This window comes from Thamnophis sirtalis, unplaced genomic scaffold, assembly GCF_051295495.1.
Source record: "Thamnophis sirtalis isolate CommonGarterSnake01/CBP01778 unplaced genomic scaffold, rThaSir2_p1.2 scaffold_12, whole genome shotgun sequence".
In the NCBI taxonomy this organism is placed as follows: domain Eukaryota; kingdom Metazoa; phylum Chordata; class Lepidosauria; order Squamata; family Natricidae; genus Thamnophis; species Thamnophis sirtalis.
This window is the reverse complement of record NW_028261392.1, coordinates 51,322,504-51,347,023: the sequence shown is the minus strand read 5'-3', so window position 1 is coordinate 51,347,023 and position 24,520 is coordinate 51,322,504. Positions and strand designations below refer to the sequence as shown.

Genomic DNA, 24,520 nt, shown 5'->3' with positions numbered 1-24,520 from the left:
GATAGGCAAACCCCGCCTCTGAGTAGTGTTTTTTTTTTTTAAAGTGGCACGTAACGTCCGCCGGCTCTTACCATTACAGTACAGTACCCGTATATCAAGCGCATACGTTTTACGTCATCAGCCCTGGCCACACATCAGGAGAAAACATTTTCGCCGCTATGTTCAAGGTGAGAAAGTTTCCTTAGTACTTTCAGGAACAAAATTGGCGACATAGCGTTCTCCATCTTTGGTGCGCTCCACGCAATAGACAGTTTTGAGCTGCCTGAAATCAACTGTAGAGTAGTACTTACTCTTTGGACTTTTGCTTGTTGCACTCGTGCCAGTTTATCCAGCCTCGAACGCCAACATTTGTTACCGAGTAAATAAATAGGAACGGTAAGAGAGAAGAAAGAAAACAAGCGCGTAATGAGATACGGACACCTCAATGACTAATAAAGCGATGATCGATAAAACTAAAGTAATACTTCCGAATATATAGTTGAGTATTATCTTTATTAGAATTAAGTAAAAGTCACAATATAAACTTCCTCATGTTAAATGTTGCAAAAAATGAAATGGAAAGAAGTCTAAAACATCCACATTTTTTTAAAAAAGTTAGTTCAGCTGCTGTATTTTAAAGTTGATCGCAACATTGAAATAGACAATTGAATGAATGCATGCTTTTATCAACCTGAATGCCTCCAGAAGTCCTCAATCACAATTTCCATGGTTCCTAGCCAGTATACGGTTGCGTATCTAGAGGACATAGATTTAGGGAAAGATGTAGTAGAAGGAACGGGGAACTTCTTATTTTGAAAGATGTTTGTCTTGTAGAGCAGATATAAAAAAAATACAACAATTAACAAAGCTTAATATTAATCTGGTATGGACGAATTACACCAACAGATAATGGTATAGAAATAACATAATCCAGTTGCATAATCCATGTGAAGGGATGGCTTAGTGGCTAAGACGCTGAACTTGTTGATCAGAAAGGTTGGCAGTTCGGCAGTTCAAATCCCTAGTGAACTCCCCTTACTTGTCCCAACTTCTGCCAACCTAGCAGTTCGAAAGCATGTAAAAATGCAAGTAGAAAAATAGGAACCACCTTCGGTGGAAAGGTATCAGCGTTCCGTGTGCCTTCAGTGTTTAGTCATGCTGGCCATATGACCACAGAGATGTCTTCCGACAGCACCGGCTCTTCAGCTTTGAAATGGAAATGAGCACTGCTCCCTAGAGTCAGGAATGACTAGCACATATGTGCGAGGAGAACCTTTACCTTTTAATCCATATGAACATTCAAATCATATTGTCAACTAACCCTGTAAAAAAGAATTCATGTCCTCTTCATTATTGAATTGGAAATCTGGTTTCAGAATTCAGGCTGAATGTTCATTTATAATACAATTTGGACATATTGGTTTATTCCATAATTATAACATCTTGTGCTGTCAGTTAATAGCTTTTTATCCCTATTAAAAGAGAATAATAAAATAGAGACCGTTGAGTTCAGCTCCACTACTCAATGTAGTTAAGGATATCCAACAGATGGCAATCTAGTTCCTGCTTGCACATATTCTAGAGACTTCACTTCTTCAGGTAATTGATTTTACTGTTGAATTTTTAGATAAATAAATAATACATAATTTCAATCTATGTATTAGATGGTACGTAGCCCGCCTTTATTACTTTGTAAGTAACTCAAGGCAGTGAATATACACAATGTTCCCTTCTATTTTCTCCACAAGAACAATCCTGTAAGGTCGGTTGTTATTGGAAATTTGTAGCATTTTAAAATTAGGATATATAGTAATTATTATTTATTAAATTTATCTGCTGCCCAACTCCTAGAGACTTTGGGAAGTTTACAAATGATAGAAAATATGAAAACATGACAATAAATATAGCACACACACCCCCAAAGTATATATGGCAGTATAACCAACCAAGTTTAAACAAAAGAACATTACCTAAATTAAAATAAGGCTTCAATCATCCCTATCAAAGGCCTGGATAAAGAACCAAGTCTTCAGGCCCCTTCAAAATGTCAGAGTGGGACATTTAGATCTTAAGGGGGAACATCATTCTGTAGAGCAGGCACTGTGGCAGAGAAGGAAAGTTTGGACCAATGGTTACAGAAGCTGATAGAGTTGGCAGAAATGGCTAAATTGATCGTTTTGATCAAACAAAAGAATATAAGTACTTTTGTTGCCACATAGAGACCGCTTCTGGACTTTGTACTTGAGGTGGAAAAAAATGAAACTTTGATTTTGGGTTTTACTGATTAGACTGATTTGTTTTTATTAGAAATGCTATAAATTATAAATGCCATAATTATTATGGTAAAATAAAAAGTTGAGGTTCTATGTTAATGCTTTATTTTACTGCAACAAAGGGAGTTGGAAGTCAGCACTTTTTTTCTTCTTTTTTCCCTACCCCCTCACTTCTCTTTCCTTTCCTCACCAGTTTTTCCTATTTGCAATTGTATTTTATTCTATGGTCTAATAAAATGTTTAAAGAAAAAAGGAATTTTTGTTGTCAATATTGATATCAGCGGAGGACTCGGTAGCAGGTGGCTGGCCCAACCGGCCTCTGCTCCGCTTCCAGTGGCTTCCAACTGGGGTTTGGAAGCCGCAGAGGAAGCCTGCCATGCCTGGTGAGGGAGGGAATAGAAATGGCAAGAGTAGTCACGTCTCGCTCTACATGTCTCACTTCTCCACCACCCCACCTGCCAACCTCTTCAATAAAGAGATGGCGGGGAAGGGAAGCAGCCAGACTGCTGTTGCCATTGAGGCAGGGTGGGCCATGAGACACATGTTTTACCTAAAACTTGCAGCTCCGTTGCATTCCTCGCCATTGTGTCCAATGAAACACGTCGTTAAAAAAACTTCTGACGACTGTGAGAAGTTTGATTGAATGTGCAAGAAAGTTTTTTTTATGACGTGTTTTCCTGGACACAATGGCGAGGAACGTGATGGAGCTGCAAGTCTCAGGTAAGATGTGTGTCTTGCAGCCCACCCCTCCCCATAATTGCATCTCTAAAGGGGGCAGGTGGCTAAGCGAGGGGCAGGAAACACTGCCATGCCCGACAAGAAGGGGAGAAGAGATGGCAAGAGGAACCACGTCTTGCTCCATGCATCTTGCCTCTCACTCGCCCTATCTGCCAACCCCCCCAATAAAAGATGCCAGAAATGAGTCTTTGTGAGACTCGTCGTGCTGCCTCCGCCTCTTGGAGCAGGACTCTGCAAGGCTTGTGCCATTGCACACACAAACTGCAGCATCGCTGCAAGGTTTGACATACCGGCGCAGCCACAAGCAGCAGGATGCCAGCTGTGCCAGTAAGTCGAACCTCATGGTGGTGCTGCAGTTCGTGAGTGCAACGGCACAACAAGTCTTGCAGAGGTGGCAGGACACCTCGGGTGAACAGCTGACGAGTGGCTTTGTTGCGCTTATTTTCAGGGAAACATAGTATTGGCTTGTAAGACCATTTGGGCCTGGAGCTTTACCTGACTTCATTTTTAATGGCTTCTCTCAAAGGCAATTATTGGATCATTTATATATTATCTCTGAGTTTTAGATAGTTTAGGCAGCTATTGTCTTAAAAGATATTCATCTATTTTTGACATATCTCCTGTCTTTTATACAGGTTTGAATAGAAGTTATGAAAGGTCTTCTTGATAAGTTTGTTGTCTGTTTTACATTACTGCCTTCACATTGTCTTTTCCCTTTCCTTTCTTAGCTTATAAGCCAGCCTTCTTCCTGGTTTATTTGCAAACTCAAAGTGTCTTTGTTTTGCATACTTTAATTTTGTTTCTACTTCCTGTACTGTTAACAAGAACTGTTGTCGCCATAACAGCTTAATTTGACATAAGGTTTTAGGATCTGTAGATATCTTTTGCAATTAAATTTCTTTCTATCGAATATCATCCAATATCTTTGGTGTCTCTTCCTGGGATTTTTTTCTTTCTAAATGACTGTACTGTATAAAATAGACCCTCATAACAGCTTTACTAGCATCCCATACAGTAGTTAAACCTGTCCCTTTACCTAAATTATTATCAAAGTATTCTTGTATAGTAGTTTCTTTTTATAGTCTTTTAAAATCATTTCCTTTTGCAGAATACACTCATTTAATCTCCATCTAAAATTTGAACTCTTTCCTCTAAGGACCTGGATAATGATCAGAAAAAGATTTAGGTAAAATATCCACTTTAAAAATTTTATTTGCAAGATATTTAGAAGTCCATATCATGTCAATCCTTGGAATGGTGCAGTGGCCTAGAGGTGGAGCCCTCACATTCAGGAGGCTTTGAGTTCAATCCTAGGTAGCGGTCTCTTCTACTGTTGCCTTTGTTACATTTGTGTTGTATTTGTGCTGATAAATCAGTTGTATTTGTGCTGATAAATAAGTCTCCCTTTATTTATTTATCAGCACAAATACAACATACATACATACATACATACATACATACGTACATACATACATACATAAAATGTCCACCCTTGAAAAAGATTTTTGTCTTTCTGAAAAAAGGTATATTTTCTAGCATAACCATTTTTATATATCCATGAATCTATTAGTACTAAATTGTCCATGATCTCAAAGTCTTTGGTAGTTTATCATGGGATGGTTTAATTTCCTTGGCAGATGTTCCATCCAAAGTTGATATAGTCATTCCAATCCCCCAACATAAACCAATTTTTGTATGGAAAGGGCAGTAGCTGATCTATTAGATATTAGAATTGTTATTATCATCATTTCGCCTCTACATGGCAACCACTGTTGATTTTATTCCATTAAGTTAGTTTCCACTGCTACAAATCTTCCATATTCATCTGCTATAAATAGCTTAGGTTTAAATTGAGGTTTTCTAGATAGGACAACTCCATTGATCCTTTTCATGTTTACTGGGAAGTTCATTGATACTAAATTTAAGAAAATGAATGTAATTAAGAAAGAAACTTTAGGTAAAAAACATAAATGTCAAGAAAAGGCCATTCAAAAGTGTTGGGAACTTTCACAAGGAGTGGACTGAGGCTGGAGTCAGTGCATCAAGAGCCACCACACACAGAGGGATCTTGGATATGGGCTTCAAGTGTCGTATTTCTCTTGTCAAGCCACTCCTGAACAACAAACAACGTCAGAAGTGTCTTACCTGGGCTAAAGAAAAACAGACCTGGTCTTTTGATCAGTGGTCCAGTCGTCTTTTCTGATGAGAGCAACTTTTGCATCTCATTTGGAAACCAGAGTATGGAGGAAGAATGGAGAGGCACACACCGCAAGATGCTTGAAGTCCAGTGTGAAGTTTCCACAGTCTGTGTTGATTTTGGGAGCCATGTCATCTGCTGGTGTTGGTCCACTGTGCTTCATTAAATCCAGGGTCAACACAGCCGTCTACCAGGAGATTTTGGAGCACTTCATACTTCCTTCCATAGACGAGCTTTATGGGGATGCTGACTTCATTTTCCAGCAGGACTTGGCACCTGCCCACACTGCCAAAAGCACCAAAACCTGGTTCAATGACCATGGGATTACTGTGCTTGATTGGCCAGCAAACTCGCCTGACCTGAGCCCCATAGAGAATCTATGGGGCATTGTCAAGAGAAAGATGAGAGACATGAGTCCGAACAATGGAGAAAAGCTGAAGGCCGCTATTGAAGCATCCTGGTCTTCCATAACACCTCAGCAGTGCTACAGGCTGATAGCTTCCATGCCACGCCGCATTGAGGCAATAATTGTTGCAAAAGGGCCCAAACCAAGTACTGAGTACATATGCATGTTTATATTTTTCAGAGGTCCGATATTGTTCTACGTACAATCTTTGTTTTATTGATCGCATGTAATATTCTATTTTTCTGAGATTGTGGATTTGGGGTTTTCATGAGCTGTAAGCCATAATCATCACAATTATGACAAATCACGGCTTGAATTATCTTGCTTTGCATGTAATGAGTCTTATCTCATATATTAGTTTCACCTTTTAAGTTGCATTACTGAAATAAATGAACTTTTGCATGATATTCTAATTTTTTGAGTTTCACCTATATTAGCATTACAAAATTTAAGACAGCAAATCATTTGTATAACAAAGTCCAGTCTAAGAAAATATAGCTATAATGTCATATTATTTTGGTTCTTGCTTCTGTATGGATTGAATTTTTAGCAATTTGAACTGTTCAAATTACAAAATGGAAATAGCCTGTATTGTGACCCTTATGTCTTTGAAAATTTGATTTAGCTACTCAGTTAGCAAAAACTAAATTCTCAGATATATGCCTCGGTTTTCCATAATTCATATTTTTTACATGATTAAGTATTATGAGCCATTGACATCTCACATTATTAATACAGAGTATAGTGGTAAAGAGATCTATACATAAACAATTTTATTTTTTAAAGTAGGCTTACATCCTTTTACCGTGGAAGAACATATACCGTCCCTTTCAAAGTGTTTGGTTTGTAGCTATGTCAGATCACTGTTGCTTTAGCGGAGTCCTTAATACCCAAATAACAAGTAGTCTTGCACAGTAACTGCATTCCTTTGAAAGCTCACTGGCTACTTTAAACCATCCTGTGTTTTTTGCACAGGGACCTGCACATATCTATTTGTGATGTGATTGTTTTTGAGTTTTAAATTCTACATGTTAATGGCAAGAAATATTAGGGCTTAGCTGTATGTATTCAAATTTTGACTGTTTTAAACTTCTGCTATTTTTGAGGAAGTTGTAGAAGCATTGAACTTCCAAACAAAGAGTTATCCCTGATGAACATTTGAATAAAAGTTAATCTTGCTGTATAAGAAATATCTGCCACTCCCTTGTTTCTAAGATTAGGCCACGGTGTCCAAAGCAAATACTAATTGATCATAAAAATCTGACCTTGTAATTTGATCAAGAGAATGAATTCTTTTCAAAAACATGTTTACATCTCTTCTTGAAAAATGTCATTGGATTTCCCCCCACAGTCAGCCCAGTGCTTTGTCTTAAGTTCCTGTCTCCTGTAGATTTTTTTTCTTCCACTAATACAGGTTTCAACTCTATCTTAAATAGAAACTTACATATTTGATATACTATGTTTCCCCTAAAATAAGACCTGAAGAGCAAGCCTGATTTTTAGGGGTGGGCCTAATATATTATAAGCCCTACCCAAAAATAAGCCCAGGGGAAAGGGCATAGCCAGCACGATAGCCTGCCTCTTGGCACAGTGCAAATACCAATAAGTCCAAGCATGGAGGCAGAGGTGGGTGGGGAGAAGACAGGTGATCCGGATATGCTGTGTGGTTGCCTGACTCACGGGAGGCTTGCGGGGGGCTCATATGGTGGCATCAGCAGCAAGTGGAAACAGGGGCATGGGGTAGGCAGACAATCCCACTGCCCTGTGTGGATAGCTTTTCAGCATGCCAACAGGCAAGCCGAGAGATGGTGGGAAGGAGTGGGCGGTGCGTTGGGATCGCCACTGCCACCACCTGGCTGTGTTGCACACTTTTCACCCAGAGGGAGACAAAGCAATTTGCTCCATTCCCAAGCACTCCATAGGTGACCAAACATTTTGCCCGGACAGAGAAATGACAGAGACTCAAAAGCTTCATGTACTTGCAAAGAGGATGTGATTAACTCCATTTCAAAGCATCCCTTTTCCAAACATACAAAGCTTCATCTCCCTCTGAGCAAAAAGTCTGGGCAGCTACCACCGGCCTCACCCTCTCTATCCCACTGTCTGCTTGCCCACAGTCTCAACCGGGGCCAAGTTCTCAGCACGTCCTGGCCTCCATCCATCCTGCCAGGTGGGCAAAGATTTCCTGCAAGGTGCTGTGGCCGAGAAGTGTCCTAGCAGCAGTTGGACCAGTAGGCAGGGTAGGTGCAGGCCGGGGCAGGCCGAGAGCTTGGCCCATTTCAGCCACGGGCAAGCAGACAATGGGATGGAGAGGGCAGGGCAGTGGGAGCTGTGGTCTCACTCCTGTTGCCCCCTGCTCTCGCCAACTCCTGTATTTAAAAAAAATAAAACCTCCCCCAAAATAAGCTTGAATGCTTATTTTCAAGCCCCCCCCATAAGACCAGGTCTTATTTTCGGGAAAACATGGTACTACATGCCAAATATAAGAGATACAAGAAACAGCCTTACTGAGACTCAAAAATGTGCTTTTGTGTATTTATATGGATCTTTCCATTTCTACTTTGCCTAAACTGTGTAGACTCATGACAATAACTTTGCTTAATTCATGTTTGAATTGCAAATATGTATCAGTTTAATTCCTTTGGTGCGTATGAATTATCCACATTTTTATTATATTTAGATAAGGCAGTTGATTGCTGCACCTGGTAGCTTAAGCTTGTTTGCTGTACACATATATGCTGATTCTGCTGGGAATAAATCCTCCAAAAAGAACCTATTAAAAGTTGATGAGGTATGAATCCATCTTTTCTCTAAGTGATTTTCTTATTTAGCCATTATCTAATTTCAGAATGTAGATTTATAAATTAGATTTATTCTTTTCTAATGAAGTTATTCTTTTTTATGAAGGTGCATTGCAGTGTTGTAATGCTGCCTCATTGTGGTTTATGTAGCAGAATGTCCCATGTGGAGAACTCCCCAATACACACTTACCGTGTTTCCCCAAAAATAAGACCTGGTCTTATTTTCTTTTGGGCCCCATAACAAGCACACAGACTTATTTTCATGAAGTTCTTATTTTTGGATGTGGTTCCCTCTCCCTCTCTCCCTCTCTCCCCCCCTCTCTCACGCACGCACGCACACACCACGTTCTTTCCTTGGGAGCCCTGCACAGATGTATATGCCAGGATTGCAAGGCTGAAGGCTTTGATGAAACATTTTGGGGATGTACTTCCCTGCACAGGAAAGAAGGCGGTTTGCTCCAAAGCTATGGCTGAGCATTGCACTGGGAGGCCTGCACGGTTAATACCGGTATTGAATTGCGTGTTTTGCTTCAGTGAAAGGGGGGCATGCAGGCAGGGGGTTCAGCAACCATGGAAGACGGGGTTTGGGGGTGCAAAGGAGGAAGGGGAAATCTCCATCCTGCTGCAGGGCCGTCATGAAGCTTGTGCAGGGCATTGCGACCCTTGGCGAAGGAGGCCCAGGCAGGCCGGTGACTGGAGAAGTGCTCTGGATATCTGGGCCAGGTTGCCTGGCCCCCGCTGGCGCAACTGATCCACAGGCCTCAATTAAGAGGACGAGCCTCCATGAGGTGACGGGAAAGGGAAGGACTGCCTCCTGTGCTGGCCATGCCTATCCCTTCACTGGGGCTTATTTTGGGGGTTGGCCTTATACTACCCCCCCAAATCAGGCTAGGCCGTACTTTTGGGGTAGGTCATATTTTCAGGGAAACATGGTATTAGAACATAAGTAGTAACTATATACTGCTATTTACAGCTTTCACTCTATACAAATCCATCACCAAAATCAAAGTATGTGGAAGATCCAGAGTCACAACTGGAAGGAAGTATTTCTCATCTGCGGCAATCTTTGGCGCCATATGCAGGTTGGGTTCAGGTATAGTATTCAATTTTGTTACCGTCCCAAGGAGTGAATAATTGGTATAAGCATGCAGCTTTTATTGCAGAAATTATATGAGTAGAACCTGTTTCTCTTGCAATCTAAACTGTAAACACAATAATTTCAGTGTTATTACTTTGACAACTTAGTTATTTTGGTGGTAACCAATCTTGTCGGATCTCACAAATTTAATCAGGGTTGGATTAAAAATGCCAGGGCCTGTGTGGTTTACACTGGGAAGACCAAGAAATATCCCATACTTAAGTTGCTTTGGAAGAAATGCTGCAATCTTTTAACACACTAATGGTTATTTCAACTTTGCCCTCTTCAGAACTGTACTGGGAAAGCTATGCCTAAGGTAGAAAAGGCCTGTGAATATGTTAAAGGTGAGAGCATGTTTCCAGAAATTAGCATTTTGGAAATATTATAATATACTGTTATGTGCTTGTGTTCCTGTACATATTTTTAAAGTACTGTAACTTCATTATTCAATCTGCTTACGTTCCCGCTGCCGATGATTGTTTTATGAATAAGGTCACATGCCACCCTTCTGGTAAGAGTAGAAGGAGACTTAAAAAGGTTATTTGGAAGATATTTTCTATAATTAGATTTCAGATATCTAAATTCGTTTTAGATATAGGCATTCATAGTGAAAGTAAATTAAGGTTTGTATAATTGAAAATACCATTTGGGATCCTGTAAAGGTAAAGGTAAAGGTTCCCCTCGCACATATGTGCTAGTCATTCCCGACTCTAGTATTTTTTTAAAATGCTATTTAATGTCTATTTGAACAGTTCCAGACCCCAATACCTCTCTTTCTCTCTCTCTTAACATTTCCCTGGCATATATTTTTCTATTGACTAATTATAACAGGCCATAACATTCTTTCAGATAATTTCACTAGGTTGCTTTTTGAGCAAAAAATATGTGTAGGCCACTTTAATAACATGAGGGTTGGAGGTGAGTGATAAGGAAAAATTCTTAGGAATTCCATGATATAGGTAATCCTTGCTGAACATCCATTTCTTGAGTTACCATTTAAAACTGTTTTAACAGAGAAGTTAGTAATCTACAGGCTCCTCCATAATTTCAGCAAGTACCGATAATCCTTGCTTACCAATTACTTATTCAGCAACCATTCAGAGTTATGATGGGGCTGAAAATAAACTTTATAGCCAATTTAAGACAATTTATGACTTTTACAATGTCTCTCAATCAGTGCTTCATTTACATATTACATATGTATGGCAATATGCATTGTCCTATGCCTGATTTGTGTTATTTTCTCCTTCAAAGTGGGTAGATTGAAGAGGAAGAGATTACAAAAGAGTAAACTATTTGCTCTTCCACACATCAAAAGGAATAAATTGCATTGACAGCCTAAAACGGGCACACTACGCAAATACCTTACACTCTTTAAATCCTTTACTCTCCTATCTCACCACTCTGATAGGGTGCAGTAAAAAAATGCACACAATTTCTTTAAGCAATGTCTTATTCATTAACCTCCCTCCTCTCAAAGAGCATACATTGAATAGGAAAGGTTTTCAAGAAAGTAATGTATAATATACTGTATTTACTTGTATGATAAAGTATGTCAATCTAGTAAAAAGTCTAAAACTTGATCAAAATTTTAAATGTCTTAATCTGAATGCAAAAAATAAATAAATTACATTTTAATTACGTTTAATTACATTTTTTAAAAAAATCCAGTCTAAACTTCAGGAAATTCCAAGGGAACAAATGGCTTTTTAAATAAATAAATAAAAAAAACCAACCCCATACAGTTACATTCAAATGTAATGCTAACCTGGGAAATGGATCTTGATATGCTAATTACCAATGAATAGTGGCAACAGTAAAGAATAGGGAAAACAAAAGAACCAATTGTTAATATTTGACTATGGCAGGTGTACCTGATTCAAATCCCAATTAAACATAAAAGTTGATTGATACTTCTTAGTCAGTCATTGTTTTTTTAGTTTAATCTATCAACAAGATTGTCACAAGGACAACATGCAAATATATTTCTAATTAATATACCTTTATTATATTCAATATCAATATATCAAATGTATTTCTAATTTTGTAATTGGCTATTGATAGCTAAACATAAAAATAATCATTTAAAGTCTGGAATAATATTTAAATGCTCTAGTAAATAATTATAAATAGGTAATGTAATACTGTTTTTTTTAAGAGAGTTATGAAATCATCAAAGCTCCATCTCCAGGATTTTATCCAAGGCTTGGTGTTATAGGTTTTGCTGGTATTGTTGGATTGTTCTTGGCAAGAGGTATGTTTGTTTTTCAATGTTTGTTCAAATGTTGGTGTCCATTTTCTCTTTCATCAAGGCAGAACCTAAACTGCAATATACAATTAATTGATACTGTGATGCTCAACCAGAGTGTTACCATCATTAAACTACAAATAAAAATTTAAACACATCAGTGTTAGAATTTATTTAGAATATGCTCAACATGTTTTAGACAAGAGGACGATGTATAATACAGGTGTAAAAATGCCTATTACAAACCAACAGCTGTACCAATTCAAAAGTAAATTCCATTAAGGAACATGATGATTATGCATTTAATGACTCCTTTTTATACAGTGAGAATATACATATACACATTACATAAATCATGATCCTCTTTTAAAGCCATCAATTACTATATATATAATAGACATACATCAGAAGTAAACATTGTTTTCATATTGTTGCAGAATTCGTATGTTAAAGATCATGGCTTAGCTATAAGATACATGTTGTATATGGTATAAGTTTTCAGTCTCTGGTAGATGAAGTAGAGATAGAAAAGAATTCTGACTAAACCTTGTCTCTGCTATTAATCAGACATCCTTCTGGCTAGATTGATAAATGAATAATGACACAAAATAAGCACTGGTTATTCATAAACAGCATTTAATTACTAGAGCAAGTCTTTATTGTTGAATCAATCTATGTGGCTAGACAATATGTACTTTTCAAGATGTTTTAGAATTTGGAGACTGAATTATAAATTAAGAATATGTGGGTAAGGTCTTTCAATGACCAAAGCCAGGCTTGCATCATCTTGCTACAGTGTTTAGTACTCCTTTGCTCTTCACTATCCTGTTTTCCTATATCTTTATATCTAATTGCATCATTTAATCTACTTTCCCCAACCTACTTATTACCAAATTCATCTGGCTGAGAATCTGCACTTTTGGGAACACTGTGATGCAGTGACGCTGGAACTGCTGGCCAGAAATGGTCTGCACAATGGCGGTTCAAGCCCAGCTCTGTGAGACAGAATGAGCTTTTATCGCTTCCTCCCCAGCCCCTAACCACCTAGCAATTTGAAAGCATGCAATATTGCAAGTAGATAAATGGATACCACTATGATAGGAAAAACCTAGCTACATTTGTGTGTGCGATGAAGGGAAGCCGGCTCTGGATATAGCTCCAGGCTCCTCTGCAGGTATCACCTCACCTCACCTAATGCAGCATTAGGTGAGGTGAGGTGAGATGACACCAGCAGAGGAGCCTGAAAGAGTCAGCAACCTGAACACCATTAGTCAGCTAGTATAAACTAGTTTGTCCCTTGTGGTGTACCAAGGATAGGCACGCGAGCACTAAACAGAATAAATTAGCAATTTAGGCTTTCAGGATTGCATTGTGTGTAGCATTTGTTGATTTCCCTGACATTGTACCCCGTACTCTAAGTAAGTAAGTAAGCCCTTTTAATTTCATCTTATTCAGTATATCACACATTAGAAGTAACATTTCTTCTATGGAATAGGTTCTAAAATTAAAAGATTGGTGTATCCAATAAGCTTCGTGGGGATTGGGATTGCTGTCTACTATCCACAGCAAACAGTTGCTGTTGCCAAGGTAATTATTGAAAATAATCCTTATTTATGTACCCTTATATTTCTTGAAATCTTGTAATTTTATTTAAATATTTAGTCCAAAGTGTTGGGTAAATATAGTGTAAATATAGACATGAGTGAATATGCCTGGGTACACACACATACAAACATAGTTGAGTCTACTTAGTCTCAGTCCATCATTATTTGTTGTTTATCCCAGTATATCAGTTAAGGAGATCTTAGGGATTTGCAAGTCTAATTCTTTTTATTAATGGATAATCCAGGAGACCAAATGTTTTTATTAGCACATATTTAATATCACTATTTTTTCTACAGAGCCTCTTATGAAAAAACTTTGTGGGTTCTTGTAGTTTCTTTTCTCATCAATTATGTTTTCCTTTTCTTAGTAATGATGAAGACAGATTATTTTTTACATAACTGAATAAAAACTTTTTTTATTTTATAAATGCTAAAATTAAGCTTGCACAAATAGCTTGATAGTGTTGCTCATGAAACAATGAAAATATTGGAATATCAAGTTGTAGCAGCTTTGTGAATTAATTTTATGGAATGCCTATGAAGTTTGTCTACTTAATCAGTTGCAGCTAAAAAAATACTTTAGCACTGTATAGCCATCCTTTCTTCAATATAATTTGATATAGTACAATATTTCCCAATGCTAAATACTGAACCATGGAACAAAGCTGTATATTGTCAGCTGTCCAGATAGCAAATTCAAAAAAAAAAAAAAAAAGAACTCCTGGGACATTGTTCCTCCCAAAAAGTAAAACTTTATTGAATACACTACATTGGCAGTTTTGGCACAGAAGAAACAAAACCAGCTCTGAGTTTCCCACGTGTAAACCCACAGAGTTACACTTGCTTTTCCTCTTTGGCCATTCAGTTCATTGCATTATCCAATTAAATCAGTTCCTTATTCAAATACCTGCGCAGCATGATCTTGGGGTTGGCAACAGGGTCTCTCACACTTCTCTAAATCATAGTTTTAGCTATTTCTGTTCACATTTTGTAACTCGGTAATTTGTTTTCTATTGAATCATAGCTTGAAAATATAAGGGTGTTTACACAAGGGGAAAATAGTCCTCTTCTCTATACAGATTTGAGGCCTCTCAAAAGCTTTCTGGAAATACTGCTTGTCAACATGGGATTAAGTGCAAGATGTTGCTATGTAAAATAGTCACAGGAATTTCTCTTTATTTTTGTAAGCAATAATTTAAAGCAAGATTTCTATTTATAATTTATTTCAAATTTGGTTAGACAGTCATATGCTTTTTTTGTTTTGTGCTACCTTTTCCAAATAAACCTCAACTATATACTTTATTTATATTATAACAAAGTCATACTGAGCAAAACTTGTGGCTGACCTATAAATTAACTTTTATGGTGGCACTGGAGAAATTGAAAATGTTGTATAATGGGAATATCAGTGTTTGTATATGATCAAGGTATCTTCATATAAGTTGAATAATCTTGCTGTCTTGTTTACTTTATAATTATAGTTTTTTATCTTAATATCATGATTTATTATACTACTTACCTACTTAGAAATGTACTATTAGAAATGTACTATTTCTTGAAGTTGATAAAGCCAAAGTATACCTCTTAAGATGACTATCATCATATTGCTGGTTTTTGAAAGGTAACTGGCCTTCGTCTCTATGACTGGAGTCTACAAGCATATATAAGCCTAGAATCTCTTTGGAAAGATAGTTCAAAAAAGGAAAAGTCTGCAAAAGCAAGTAGCAAGGTATGGTATCTGAGATGTTTTTTTTTTTCATGATGAGTTTGTTTTGATGGTTCTTGGCTTTTTTGTTTTGATTTGGCATGTACTTCTTATTTCTGCTTATTTGTTCTTATATTATAGTTATAAAAGCTATGCAGGGATAAACACAAGCTATTATATGCTGGTTCCACAAGCTTCAGTAATATTTAGGTAAAGCCTGAAGACCTGACTCTGCCATTTGGCCTGAGATCTATTAGGGCAGGGGTCCCCAACCCCTGAGCCTTGGCCCAAAACTACGCTGCAGCCCATTTGAAATGGGGCTGCACAAGTGGCAAACGTCTAGATAACTTCAGTATGCTTTGGACTACAACTCCCTTGCCATTGCCTATGCTGGATTTACTAATGGCAGTTGTATATTATGGCAACTATAGAACATGAGTTTTATTCACTCTGTGTTAGTTGATCATTACAATTGGAGATAAATCTTAGTAGAAATCATAAATCTTTAAATTTTTGTCTTGCAAGTCTCTCTAAGCCAGAAGAGGACATGATAAAGTTTATGTTGCCAATGTATAACAGAATAACAGAGTTGTAAGGGACCTTGTTGGTCATTTAGTTTAACCCCCTGCCAAAGCAGCATACGGTATAACCATGATGGTAAACCTATGGCACATGTACTGGAAGTTAACTGCTTTTCTAGAGTTCCCACGCGAGTGCGCTAGGGAGCTGCTCTTTTGGTTTCTGGCACTCCCCCACGCGCTCCTGTTTCGGCACTCGGTGCTCAAAAAGCTTGTCAACCCTGCCCTATACCATTTCTGACAGATGGCTGTCCAGTCTCTTCTTGAAAGCTTCCAGTGATGAAACACCCACAACTTCTGAAGGCAAGCTGTTCCATCAGTTGATTGTTCTCACTGCCAGAAAATTTCTCCTTATTTCTAGGTTAAATCTCTCCTTGATCAGTTTCATCCATTATTCCTTGTCTGGCCTTCAGTTGCTTTTGAAAATAGGTTGACCCCCTCCTCTCTGTGACAGCCCCTCAAATTGGAACACTATTATCATGTCACCACTGGTACTTCTCTTCACTAGACTAGCCATGCCCATTTCCTGCAACCATTCTTCGTGTTTTAGCCTCCAGTTCCCTAATCATCCTTGTTGCTCTTCTCTGTACTCTTTCTAGAGTCTCAGCATCTCATTCATAGTATGGTGAGCAAAACTACATTTATTGCTATTAAGCATGGTTTTTCCTAGTCTATGTGTACTATGTGTACTTTTGGTTTTTCTTGCCTAAGTGTAAAAAGTGTAAGTTTACTTTTCTCTACATTGAATTTCATTTTTTTAGTTAGGGCCCAGTGTTCAAATCTGTCAAAATCCATTTGGATCTTGAGCCTATCTAGGGGAGTGTTGGCGAACCTTTTCACTACTGAGTGCTATGTGCACGTGCCAGAAACCAGAAGAGATAATCGTCTGGTTTCTGGCAAGCACATACATACCGGCCACCTGGTTTTCTGGTTTCTGCACGCATGTGCGCTGGCCACTTGATCTTCCAGTTTCTGGCATGCATGAACGTGCAAACTCCAGCTGGCCAATGTCCATGCGTGTTCCAGAAACCGGAAGAGCAGCTGCCTGCTATGCATGCGTGCACCGGGAAGGTGATATTCCAGTTTCTGGTGCACGCATGCTTGCTGGTCAGCTGGATTTTGCATGTGCATGCGTGCCAGAAACTGGAAGACCAGGTGGCTGGTGCGTGCTAGAAACCAGAAGATCATCTTCCCGGTGCGCATATGCACGTGTTCTTCTGGTTTCCGGTGCTCCCATGCACGTGAACACCAGCTGGCTAGCATGTCAGAACCTGGAAGAACAACAGGCAACGGCTCGCATGCCCAGAGAGATGGCTCTGTATGCCATTTCCAGCATGCGTGCCATAGGTTTGCCACCACAGTTATAGGATGTTAGCTATTCCCGCCAGTTTAGCATCATCTGCAAATTTTATGAGTTCCCCTTCTATTCCCTTATCTATGAAGATATTGAAGAGTACTTGGCCTAAGGCAAAATCATGTTGTACCCCACTATTTACTTCCCTCACAGTAGACATAATATCATTAAGAACTACCCGTTGAATATGGTTTGTTAGCCAGTTACAAATCCATCTGATGGGGATATCTATCCCACTTTTTTCTAGCTTACCAAGAAGTAGGTTGTGTTCTACTTTGTTGAATGCCATGATGAAATCTAAGTATACTATGTCCACAGCATTTTGCTACTGTACTAATTTAGTTACTATATGAAAGAATGAAATAAAATTGATTTGGCATAACAAACCCGTGCTGACTTCTAGTTATTACTTTACTCATTTCTAGATGTTCCCAGATCTGTTTTTTGATTATCTTTTCCGGTATCTTCCCTGGTATTGATGTTAGGCTGATTGGTCTGTAGTTTCCAGGATCTCTTTTTTTCTTCTCCTTTTTTGAAGATGGGAATCACATCAGCTCTTTTCCAGTCCTCTGGTAGTTCCCCGGTGCTTCAGAATTTTGGAAAGATGGTAGAGTGGTTCTCAATGACATCCGTCAACTCCTTTAGAACTCTGGGATGTAATCTAGGCCTCAGTGATTTATTTTCATCAAGATCAGACAGGTGTTCTCTTACCACTTTTTTTTGCTTATTTTAACTTTTATTTCTAGTCTGTCTTTTGCATTATGTTTTTGGTAGATTAAGCTATAGTTTCTTTTGCATGAAGACGGTTGCAAAGAATAAGTTAAGCAGCTCTGCTTTCTCTTTGCTGCCTGTTACTTAGCTACCATCATCTCTCTTTAATGGACTGTTTCCTTGATATTTTTTTTCTTGTTATTTATGTATTGAAAGAAACTTTTTAAAATTATCTTTGACTTTTGTTGGAAGTCTTTGTTCATTCTGAGACTTTGCTTTCCTCACTTTGTTTTTGTAGATTCTGGCTGATCGGCTGATATTTTGCCTTAATTATGTGTCCCTCTTTTTATTTTTTGTACCTTTTTGTCTTTTAATTTGTCAGAGAAATCTTTGTGCAGCCATGCTGGTTTCTTCTTGGGTTTCTTCTTTTTGTTTTTCAGTGCTATTCTGCTGGACTGGGCTTTTATGATCATATTTTTCAGAGTTTCCCAAGCTTCTTGAGTTGTTTTCCCCTTTAGGGTTTTCATCCAAGAATTTTTCCCAAGTTCTCTCGATAAAATCAGATCTTTTAAAATCTAAGACTCTGGTATCATTATATTTTATTGCTTGTGTTTGCATTATGTTGAATTCCAATATGACATGGTCACTCTCACCCAAGGTGGTTAAATGCAGCACTGCAGGCTACTTCAGCTGACTGCAGTTCGGCTGTTCAAATCCCACCAGGCTCAAGGTTGACTCAGCCTTCCATCCTTCCGAGGTGGGTAAAATGAGGACCCGGATTGTTGGGGGCGATATGCTGACTCTGTAAACCGCTTAGAGAGGGCTGAAAGCCCTATGAAGCGGTATATAAGTCTAACTATTGCTATTGCTATTGCTGTAATTTCAACTTCCTCTATCACTTCTTCTCTGTTTGAGATAAGTAAATCCAGTATGGCTGTCCCTCTAGTTCCCTCCTCTATCTTTTGACAACAAACCTTGGTTGGTCAGGAATCTATTCGATTTCTCACTTGGTGCAGAATTCCAATTAATGTCAGGGTAATTGAAGTCACCATTACTATTACCCCTATTACTATAATACTATATACTATTGTCCTCCAGGGAAAGATTGAAGGCAAACGAGGTGCAGGCAGAAGAAGAACATCATAGCTTCAAAATCTAAGGAACTGGTTTGGACAAAACTCAACAGCACTTTTTTGTGCAGCTGTTGATAAAAATAGAATCGCCAACATGATTGTCCACATGATATCCATCTGATGATGGATATGGCACAAGAAGAAGATTACTATTGTAGTGGTTTTTCCTACATATATTTGTTAATTGTTTAGCAAAAAAATACATCTATTTTTTTCTCCTTGGTTGGGTGGCATGTAGTATATACCTATGGCAATGTCATTCATTTTTTTCTTTTATATTGACCCATATGCATTCTAGGAGGTTTTCATCTTTGGTTTTGTACATTTTTGTAGCAATATAGTGGTCTTTTATATATAGTGTAATTCCACCCCCTGTTTTATGGGGTCTGGGTTTTTTGAACAGTTGTATCCTTCTATTAGTATGTTCCAGTCGTGGGTTTCATCCCACCAAGTTTTAGTGATTCCAACTATATCATATCTAGCTTCAGGTATTAATAATTCAAGTTCATCCTGTTTGTTCCCCATTTGAGATCTTTATCTCTGACTCTGGGTATGCTTTCTATGTCTCCTATTTGATGCTTGTGTTCGTCTTCCTTCCCATCCCTCCTTTGCCTCAATATTTTATTTTTTTTCTAGGGCTTTTTGCTTGGAATTAGATCCGGGAGATCCTAAAGTTTGGCCACTTTCTCCCCTCAATTTTAGTTTAAAGCCCTCCTGATAAGTTGAGCCAGTTGCTTTCTGAAAACATGCTTCTCAGTTTTTGTGATGTGTAGCCCATCCCTTGCCAAAAGCCCATCATGGAGGTAGTGCAGAGCATGGTCCAGGAATCCAAAGTTCTTTTGGGAACACCAACCTTTTAGCCAGTGGTTCACTTCTAGAATCCTTTGTTCTTTTACTGGATGTTGACCTTGCATTGGCAGTACAGATGAAAAAATACTTGTGCACCTAACTCCTTAACTTTCTTGCCTAGCTGCTTGTTCACTCAATATTGTTTTCAGGTCCATTTTCGTGTCATTTGTCTCTTTCTAGAAAAAGACAATAATCTATGGTTTTATTATTTTGGTTAGGTTCTCAGCCACATCCCTGATTTTTGCTCCATGGAGACAACATACCTCTGTGGATTGACTGTCTGGTCTACAGACGGCTGGTTCTGTTCCCTTAAGAATTGAATCTCCTATCACCAACACTCACCTTTTTTTTTCTTAGGGAGGTTTGGGGTAATTTTCTACCTGTCACCGAAGCACTTGATGATCCTACTTTTTAAGGGACATTTGATAATGCTTCTTTTCTAGGGTCTGCATGTTTTCTTCCAGTTTTCTTCCAGAAAACTGGCTTTTCTTTACATTTTCTATGAAATCGATTGCTCAGCACCAGTGGAACTGCATCAGAATGGGTTGGGTTGGACAGGGACTTTGTACTATGTTTGTGTTTTTTTCTATGAGTGATATGTATTAGTCTCCAGAGCAATGTCCCCATACCTCCTGAGATTAAAATGAAATAAATCAGTGTGATCAATATATAATCTGAAAAGTTTGCTAACTCCCATTTTATTACTAAAATAAATGCAGACACTTTCCTTTTAATACGCAATACTGTCTTGTTTTTTAACCTAAGTTTATCATTTACTCAGATATCTGACGATTTATCTCAAAAGATTTTTTTTTTTGTCCATAGGCAAAATTACATAATCAAAGGAGCCACTTTATGTTCCCCTCCCAAAATTCCAAGCCCACATACTAGTTTTTTCTCAAATATTCCAAAATCCATGCTTAGGAGAAATAAAAATTAGCTACCATCTTAACATGAACATATAGAATCTGAGATGTTAAATATTTCTAAATATTTCAGGAAGTAATTTTGTAAGACTTTCTTTCTTGGTTATCTATCAATTAACTTTTTTTCTAAATAACTTCAATCGGTATTTTTTTTTAAATGCCCTTGTTCATTAAGTCCGATGCAGAAAGTGATAAAGACTTGAAAGTACAAGAAGAAAAAGCAGTAAAATAAAATGCTCCATTACTACTTGTTAAACAGGTAAAAAAAAGCAAGCATATACTGTTCTTAGGACAAAATTATAGTGTTAAAATTGTACTCTTTATAAGGAATACCAATGACAGAATAAAGGTCCACTTAGTGCTATCATTCCACTTGTTAATTAGAATATTATTAGAACAATTTGGAGCAGAATTCAGAAATATTTATTTTTATTCTAACAATTAATTAGAAACAGAATAAAAATAAATATTTCTGAATTCTGCTCCAAATTGTTCTAATATTCTAATTAACAAGTGGAATAATTTAATACACACGCCAAATCAAACTAATTCACTATATATAGATGAGCAATTTTAGTTGATCAGAAACTGTCCACTTTGCATACAGAAAGTATATACTAAATCATAAGACTATCTAGTTAAAAGAAATTATTTGAGGTGCTTTATAATATTAGTAGAGCAACAATTAAGACCTATGAACAATTAGAATAGATGAAAATAGTCTAAATAGTATACATTTAAACATGCTGAATTCTTCTTGCGCAATTCCCTATGCATTTGGACTAGGTAGTTCAGTGACCTTTGATGGCGATCTGGCTTTTGTAGGGAGGGTTATTATTTAACCAAGTTACCATGGGGTTATATTGTTACAAAGGTTTTAATCTTTGTATATTGCCCAGAATAATTGCTGTGAAAGTGTGGCTCTATAAATCATTTAAGTAAATAAATAACTTCCCCCCTCCATTTTTTCACCATAGCTGTTAGCAGTTTAAAATTTTCCATTTAATGGCTGTTGTTAAACATGCTGCCCTCCTAACAACTTTATAAACTATGGATACAGTAATTGAGAATGCGTTTTTCAGATTTGGCCATCATATTCTCTTGAATTATTACATTTACAATATATCCTGCCTTTTGGTCAGGAGCTCAAGGTGGTATCCCTATCGCTTCCTCCTCCAATTTTCCTCCATAAAAACTGTTGTGTGAACTAAGTTGGAAAGAAAGAGAGCAAGTGACTGGTCCAACTCACCCATAGAGCTTCCATGACTGAGAGCAAACTTGAACCTGGCTCTCTATAGTCAAATAGATACAGTTCTAAACCAATATATCACAGTGCATTATAATTTACAGAATGGTATGCTATGATTCATGTAAAGTTGAAGCAAGAGCTTTTAAATCCTCCTTGACAACCTTGCTAGGAAAAAAGAGAAGAAATATACAAACCTGCTAGGAAGAAAGTGAAGGAATATGCAAACTCAGAGTGAGATTGGTGGTTAGACTTGTTTTCTTATTGCTGACTTTTTAAAACTTAATGTCCATTGTTTGCCTTGTTGGTTTGATTGGATTTTAGAAAAAATGTTTTTTTTAATCAATAAAGTTAGATTAAATTTTATTTATTTATAAATATGTTGAGAAAGCAAACATGCCAATAGGGCTACTTTAAAAACCATTAACTGTGTTTTATTGCTGAAGTTATCTTTTCTGATAATTTCAAAGATATGGTAACATGCACAGTTTTTTTAAATTACAATGATAACTATAACTCTGTAAAGCAGGGATGTCAAACTGGATTTCTTTGAGGGCTGGATCAGCATTGTAGATCTCCGTGGGCCAGCGGGGGAGATGGGATGGCCCCTTTTGCCCCATTTACAGCCTCCTGCAGCACTTTGCCAGTTAAAATGGGGTGCGTGGGGCACCTGTGGCCACCTGTGCCTCGTTTTCGCCCGTTATGGCCTTCAGTAGCACTCGGCCAGCCAAAAACAGGCCGCATGGAAGTCTCACAAGACCTCTGCACAGCCCATTTTTGGCCAGCAGAATTCTGCAGGAGGTCGGGGAGACCAAAAACGGGCTGCCTGATTGTGGGGGGAAGCATGTGGCCTGTTTTGGCCAGCAGAAGCACTGCAGGCTTGTCCTTTGATATTTCCAGGCCAGCCCCACAGACCAGATTTAAGCATCTTATGGGCCGGATTTGGCCCGCAGGCCTTGAATTTGACACCCCTTCTGTAAAGGCTTAACTTTTAAAATAAGAATTAGGATATAAATTCTGCTATGCTGTTCAATGGGAGAAATCATACTTTGGCTTCTCCAGGAAAAATACTTTTCAGACAGAGAACTAGTTGATGCCAGTTGGAAAAGATACATTGAACAACTTGGAGAAGAAACTGATCCACATATGTTTCCCATGTTGCCATCCATGCAATAATTCTTGTTATTGTAAACAAACAAAAAACTTCTATCCATCGAGTAATGATATTTACAGATTATTCAAAATACCAGTGTGTGTCTCTTTAACATCAAATAGGAATCTGGTTCTACTCTTTTGAGACTCAGAAAATCTCAAGGGTACTACCGTATCTCTAAAGGTCAAACCTAAAGGCTAGCAGACAAATAACTGCTCCAGAGTCTAAATACAAGGCAAACAAGCAGTAAGAACACAAAAATATAAAACCATTTATTTAACTCTGTATTTACATATTTAGGAAAACATTTTCATTTGTATTCCTTGTACATGATATGGCTATGTTTCTCTAGTTCATTTCTATTCTATGCATTATGTATCACAATCCACTTTATCAACCCACTTCCTTCATTTCTGCTTATAGAATTAGCCACTCTAGTTGTTCTGCTGACCTTATTCAACCTTACTTTTTTCTAAGAAGCAGTGATGGGCTTTCTTTTTTCCATACTGAAACTGTATCTTTACTTCCCATGTGCTCGAAGTATTCTGAGTAATTAAAATAATACAGGCCTAGAGGAACAAATGAAATACTTCCTTCCATCCATCCATCAATGTGAAACTAGGGCTTTTTTTCAATTGGAAAATAGTACAGAAAAGCAGAGATTTCTTCATACTGCTCCTGAATAATTCTGTCACATTTTTCTATTAAGTCAGAATTTAACTTTTGCCAGTCTGATTTCTGTGAATGTATAAAGATGTAAAAGATTTGTTGCATTCCAGATTACTATAAACCATATTTGAATATCCTAGAACAGGGATGGTGAGAATGTACTTCAAGATAATCTAACTTATATCATTATTCTTTTGAATATAGATGGATAGAAAACATGGAAATTAACACTTTTTTTAAAATTACAGAATCTATGAAGATGGAACACAGTTTGCCACTGTCTTCGCTTTGGAAAGATTGGTAAAGCTGTCGAATAAGAAATACTATGATTGTGTTCTGCCAGCTTTGGACTTATGGTCAAAGTTCTGCATGATTATCTTAAGCTCCTTTGAGACCTGAGTCTCTCTCTGAATTCCTGAGCAATACTTGCAAAGAAATATGTTTAATTAAATTTAATGAGATGTAATGCTACATAAATGTTTAAGATTAGGCTGCAAATTAATGTCAAAACGTCTTAGTCTCTTGTCACTGTTTGTAAGCTTAATTAAAATGAATATTGAAAAAACATTTATCTCTTTGTTTTTCTTCTATTAATTACATTGTGCTATCTTACTAGCATTCGTATAGAAAGTTAAGAGAAAATGAATAACATTTTTGGTAAGTAACAAAGGTAACTTGTCTTGTCAAACTTGGTAGGGGTAAAAAAAATAAAAATTACAATAGGTTGTCTGAACTTCCCCCCGAAACGGGAGTTGAAGTGAACAGTGCTTGTCTGCCTGCTTCTTATACTCTTCTGTCGTGTCTGTCAGTGC

The 24,520-nt window shown here is 37.7% G+C and overlaps 1 protein-coding gene across 2 annotated transcripts; it reads left to right on the top strand.

The window, feature by feature from the left end:
* The first annotated feature begins 75 nt into the window (after positions 1-75).
* On the top strand, positions 76-24,273 carry APOO (apolipoprotein O). Of its 2 annotated transcripts, none has more exons than XM_014075701.2 (8): positions 76-167; positions 8,274-8,384; positions 9,368-9,487; positions 9,822-9,876; positions 11,691-11,786; positions 13,276-13,367; positions 15,006-15,113; positions 23,957-24,238. In XM_014075701.2, exons 1-8 carry the CDS (start codon positions 159-161, stop codon positions 23,963-23,965), a joined length of 600 nt encoding a protein of 199 aa, XP_013931176.2. In that variant the 5' UTR covers positions 76-158; the 3' UTR covers positions 23,966-24,238. The 2 variants fall into 2 exon arrangements, with proteins under 2 accessions (XP_013931176.2, XP_087582648.1); XM_087726522.1 differs by lacking the exon at positions 76-167 and adding an exon at positions 174-457 and having other exon boundaries at positions 23,957-24,273.
* Positions 24,274-24,520: the final 247 nt, after the last annotated feature.

Excerpts from the sequence above, each read along its gene's own strand:
- APOO (XM_087726522.1), top strand. The coding sequence starts at position 425 with ATGACTAATAAAGCGATGATCGATAAAACTAAA. Across the intron at positions 458-8,273 it reads CGATGATCGATAAAACTAAA|ATAAGGCAGTTGATTGCTGC; the intron begins GTAATACTTCCG and ends TATTATATTTAG. Across the intron at positions 9,488-9,821 it reads CATATGCAGGTTGGGTTCAG|AACTGTACTGGGAAAGCTAT; the intron begins GTATAGTATTCA and ends TGCCCTCTTCAG.